Source organism: Triplophysa dalaica, chromosome 2, assembly GCF_015846415.1.
Source record: "Triplophysa dalaica isolate WHDGS20190420 chromosome 2, ASM1584641v1, whole genome shotgun sequence".
NCBI lineage: Eukaryota > Metazoa > Chordata > Actinopteri > Cypriniformes > Nemacheilidae > Triplophysa > Triplophysa dalaica.
The window spans coordinates 26202742-26208741 of NC_079543.1; the positions used below are offsets into that span (position 1 = coordinate 26202742).

The 6000-nt window shown below is 37.4% G+C and overlaps 1 protein-coding gene across 1 annotated transcript in view; it reads right to left on the bottom strand.

The window, feature by feature from the left end:
• The window catches only part of LOC130406952 (receptor tyrosine-protein kinase erbB-4-like), a 123336-nt gene extending 118669 nt beyond the window's left edge, over positions 1–4667 (bottom strand). The window contains exon 1 of the mRNA XM_056729547.1: positions 4393–4667. Within this exon, the coding sequence (XP_056585525.1) occupies positions 4393–4471 (79 nt within the window). The 5' untranslated portion in view covers positions 4472–4667. The remainder of the gene's footprint in view (positions 1–4392) is intronic.
• Positions 4668–6000: the final 1333 nt, after the last annotated feature.

Genomic DNA, 6000 nt, shown 5'->3' on the forward strand with positions numbered 1-6000 from the left:
TATAACAAAATGTTTTTTCTGTCTTTTATTCATTGACATTCAGCTATAATATCTACTTTATTAGAACGATGAAGGATCTAATATAATGTGACACATCAAACAGCCTTTATATTAGGACAGATTTAGGTAAACCTTTCAGAGAATGTACACATAAAAATCATTTTAGATGTTTAATTACTATTTGGAGCTTTGGGATCTCTAGACGGGGGCTTAATGTACTTATTTTCACGAAAACCTAAAAGTACATCCAAAATGTTTCACTTCTTTTGCCCGTATAGCTCGAAATAAGACAAAATTTCCTCTAAATGCACGTTCCATCTTATTTTGCTAGCAAAGTCACAAATCATTTCCTCTTTAGCTTATAACCTGCGGATCACCAGTCCCTGGATCCAACTTTGAGAACCTACGAGGTACAGTGCATACACTATTAAAAGAAAATCCTTTATATCAAGATGCATGTTAAAACTTAACTGAAGCCTGACATTGTTACACCCATAAAAAAAAGTTTTCGATAAAGTAAGGTATAATAAATAAATTAGAAAAAAAAATATTATTATAAAAATGACAATAGTGCAAGACAAATCATATTACATAATGTTATTCGTAGTGAAATTATTGCTCTGGGATGTTTGCAGCCTAAATTTAATGTTGAAATCAAAAGAGAGATGTTCATTGGAAGATGAAAACATGAATGAATTAGCTACGTGATTTAAAAATGAATACAACAAAACCGGACGATGTTGTTGATCTTTCTAATAGCTGTACTGTTCAATCTCTGAAGCGTGCTGTGAAATTCATTGACTATGATCTTGTGTAGTCCGGCACATGCTGAGTAAGTGGCCTGGTCCAGACTGATAATACCTAAATTGATGGCCATTGTACCGTCTCTCGAACGACCCACTGAAACCGAGCCAACATCCGCCACTAAACCCCAAGCTATCTTGTGAAACCTGATGTGATATTAACAGACAAGAAACAGCCTGATTAAATATTCTCAACACCCTGCCTGTAAAAACCCATGTACAACTGTTTCCTGTTTCTAATAAACCGCTCCTTCCACTTTATAGTTCAGTCAACAGCATATTTAGTTTGACAAAAGCAAGACTGCGAGACTCAGTATGTTGTGTGTCGTTAAGATGACAAAACACAAAATCTTTCACACATTTCCACTGCACAGTATGACATATTGAAGACTCTGCTAATCACCCTCATTTTATAAAGCATTGAATCACTAAAGTCCACTGTCTGCTTCATAAGGTTGAATCTCAGCATTCCATCCAGTTTATTGACTTCCACTCAAAGCTTTCACCGCACCTGAAACAAGTGATGGATCATGGAGGTATCATCTCACAGCTTAGAACATAAAGCACAGATTACGGTTCCTTGCAAGGCCCCTTTGAAGAACCAGTAATCCAAGGTGACACCATCACCCAATCTTCTCGCTGGGAGTTTTATGAAGCTTTAAAGAGAAAGAAACTGCCGTGATATTTCTATAGGGCTGCGAAGTGACTTGTGCCCTCTATCTAATCTAACCAGAGAAACACTGAGGCCATGAGGGCTAACGCACACAAGGAGACTCGGAGATGTTGAAGTACAATTGTCTTTTCTTTCTCTCTCTCGATGTCCTCACAATGCATCTCTTTTCTCCACGAGTCTCTTCAGCATCTCTGTCTCTCCGATCCACCACCTCAGTTGCCATTGCTCCGCACATTCTTTTGTATTAAATGTCACAGACGCAAAAGGAACTTGAAAAAAAAGCAGACCGCTTATTTACAATGAACAGTTACAATAAACTCTACAGTTAAAGCAGCCCTTACCTTTTATCAGGCCGAGACCCCAAAATGCCTCAGAAAAAGGGTCTGTACTAAAACAATATTGGAAAAAAATAAACGGCAACCACACGTTTTACTTAGCTATAGCCAACCAGATAAAAAATCAACAAGTTTCTCCTAGAAAACCGTGGAGAAAACTCCACAAAAGCGTAAATATATTGAACTTCAAGAGCCATTCAAGGGGCCATTATCCTGTTCACCACCCTTTTGTTTGATAAACAACTTTGCTAATGCTAACGTGTGGTGTCTCCACGTGATATCTAAAGTAAAACAAAGTATTACTCAGAATCAATGACCACCAGCCAGTTAACTGATAGATTACTAAGAGCCCAGAAAAGACTATAGTGAAAAATAATTTTCAATGCTAACAAACCCAATGAGATGCTAAATCATATCTGGAGTAACCTAGAAGTCCTTAATTTTTCTGTAGACCTCATTAGTTTAGTTTCAGATGTCAGTCTTTGATCACATTAGCATTGAAAGAGAGAGAAGCAGCTCAACTGTGAGGGAATCGAGCCAAAAAGACTGAGGGAGAGATGAGGGTCGGAAGATGGACGAGGGGACGGAAGACGTCCTACCACCCACAGAAAAAAAACTAAACATTTTGTTTTCCAAATTTCAAGTGGGGAAGAGTACAAACTCTCGAGGCCAATGACAGGACAATTCCTCTGAATTCCCACTGAATTATCTTTCATCTACATCTGAAAATATACATTTTATGGATTCATTCTATCCTTAGTTACAGACAAAAGCTGTCAAAACACAGACAACAAAGCATCTGTGTTAATACGGTAAAATATGCCTCCTTGTTGTATTGTAAAACATGAGCTGCAAGTGTCATTTAAAGTTAAGCCTCAGTGACAAATGAATTCTTAATAAGAAGATTAAGCTCGGCAGAAAAAGCAAACGCTTCCTGCTCATAAAAACACATTCACGTCTAGACGCCGTATCAGTGACAAGCGTAATTACTGTGAGATTCGTCAGAGCTCTCAAACGGAGCTTTAATCTGAGCTGACGCTGAGCAATAATTTGACTCCATTCCCAAGTCAATATCCTTTGGAACTTAAATGTCAAATCTCAGCCGGGTCATATGTGGTGTCATTTATCTCAGTAAAGAGAAATGACTTAAAAAATGATAAATATATATGAAAGATTATGAAACAACAATTTGATAAATCTAACAAAAAAATTAAAAAAATGCAAAGAATTTCTTGTGTAACAAATTAAAAATATTCTTATTAAGCCTCGAGAGAAACTTAATGTTCTGTACAAACTTGAAATTTATTGTTGTCCTAATTTAAAATGTAAGCTTCTGCGTCAACATTTCTTCACTTTCAATTGTCTAAAATGTTAATGCACTCCAAAAAGTTGGCCATCATGACCTTCCTTTAACCTGATATTCATAAATGTTTCCTTTCTTTGCACACACAACTAAACTTTGTTTAACTTATTTGTTACTAAACACTAAATGCAATGTTTTGTTAACTGTAAACAAACATTGTATAAACTAGTCCGTTGTCTCACAATTTATGTGATACCTTCATGGAATCCAAAACACTGTACAAGATATTAAATGTTAAACGATGCATTTGGATTAAATCATTAAAGACTATTTTAAGGCCACAACAACAAAGAGATGTTCAGGAAGATGCTTTGGTGTGTGATTCACCTTTTACCCAGACAACCACCTAACCCTTATTTATAGACTCTGAACCTGACATGTAGTTATTCCAGAGGTCAAACTAAACAGCATCATGAAATCATCTTTAAATAATATGAAATATAGATTCTAATTAAATTGTACATTATAGATTTGTTGACACATGTATCATCTCAGTGCACTCATCTGTTAACTCTAACCACTCATGCAAACAACAAACCATTAGATTACAAATATCTCTCTTTGGATACATGCTAACCACTCACTCGTCATGACAACCCCCACCCATTTTCTCCTTGTTCATACACTGCATAACAAAACTTAATTCATGAACCGCCAACGTCGGGTTTGCTTCTCATAGTGGCTTGGCAGAAATATGCTGAGCAGCTATTTGAGCGCAGCGTAGGGGTCTGATGCGCGATGCCAACCGCGCGGGAAATGCGCGTTCCGCTGAGCGCGGGCTCGCGCTGCGCTCCACCAAGTTAAATTACGCGCACTAGCAAATTAAAATAGACCTCATAAGAGCACGACAAACACGTAGCTTGTAAAGCTCGGGATTAATCTTTCCAACATTTCATTTATTGTTCAGCAATCACCAGTTGTGACTTTTCGTTGCTTCGTTTAAAAAAAGACAATCTGTTTGTTCTTATCAAAAACAAAACAAAACATAGTTAAATGGTACGTTACCTATATAACAAATCAACATCACAAAATAAATACTGAACAATAGCTCACTCCGAAGCAAATCTTTAAGGCAGCATTGACTTGAGAGCTCAGGTATTGAACAATCTTTCTACCGGCAAACGTTTAAGTACAGTTAGGTGCGCGTTAACGGCAGCGCGCACCGGACAAGTGCGCAGCTCTCCAAAGAGCCTTTTACGCACGGGTGCTATCACTCACCTGACTGCGCGGCGCTCATCTGAACAACCCCGATGGTGAAGACCAAGCAGCAGCGGAGAAGAACACGAGTCGGCCACATTTCTGCTTAATTCAAGAAGTTATATCTCCATACATTAACATGTTCAAAAGAAAATCCGGGGATCGGTCCAGGTTCTGTTTCTCACGTCTTCGTGTCGGCGCGCATGCTGTAACAATAAACACAGCCTGTTCGTTTTGCCTTTGTGCTGATTTCGTTTTGAAAGTGTCCTGAGCTCGATTATCCGGATAGAGGGACTTGTAACCATTTCATCACCTCGATGAATTCGGCACGGAACTTCGGATGGAAGGCTAGCCACGCCCACCGCGTGCCCAGTACCGCCCGCCTTTGGTATGAATGGACAAAGAAGGGGCTTAAGCCACGCCTCCACAACAACTGCTTTGCATAAACACCTGCTTTCACACACTTGCCAAGAATGATGGGGTTCAAAAGGTAAACATTTGCTTGCATGCAACAGTTTTCTGGTCAGTGCGTATTTAATCATTTGGACTTCAACATGGTTCTCTCAAATATGAAACAGATAAATTACTATTTCAAAAACACGACGCAACCCTGCAGTAAAGGGCATAAACTAATGCAATTCATACACTCAAACATGACCGCCATTTTTATCAAATGTATGCGTCTGACACGTTTATTTAAATCTATACATTTTTTCATTATGTGCGTTCTATAGGTATCCAGCCCACAATCTTTCCACTGCAATGCTCTACCAATTGAGCTACAAGAAAAGACTTGAAATCTTGAAAAGACCTACAATAATATTAAAAGGTGTACAGTTTGGTCACCCTTTATTAATATTATTTATTATTTATGTTCTGTACATGCCAACTTATGTCAAACCACCTTCTCATCACTCCAATTTTAAACTATGTTGCCATGTTCTAAAATTTTTTGATCCTTCTGTAACCATGTGACAATGATAACCTCTGTCTCTGTTCTATGAACTCTGCTCTAGCCACTAGAGGCCCTCGCATTACAGTTATGAAGGCATGTTTTACTGTGACTCAGCATATTAAACAGCCATGCGCTTCAAAGCTTTAGAGTTTATCGTTTAGAATGGAGATGATTTTAATACTTTTACTCAACAACAGTTTGTAAAGATTACACATTAGACACAATTGGACACGGTCTGTGACTTAAAAACAAAATAATTCTGTTTGTGAAATTTCTGTTTGACAAGGATGAGCAAATTAACGTTATATGGTTGTAAGACTTCAAAAGTTATTCAAACCTTTGGAATTTTTCTATTTTTAAACATATTTTTGTGAATTGCACTAAAAAATCAATATTTTTACCAAGCTTAAAATAATTTGTTATCCAAGCTATTAATTTGTACTAAACATAGTGCTGAAACTTGAAATGAACACAGTATACAGTACCTAGTTTCAAATATGCACTGCTCATTTTATCTGTTTATTTATGTATAAACGTCTAAATAAATGTATAGGAGTACTAAGACAAATCACTCAGCCCCATCTCCCATATATAAAACCAAACTAATAAAAAAAGGTTTTGAAACAATAAAGTGGAAGTTCACCCAAAAATAAGTTCTGTCATCATTTACTCGC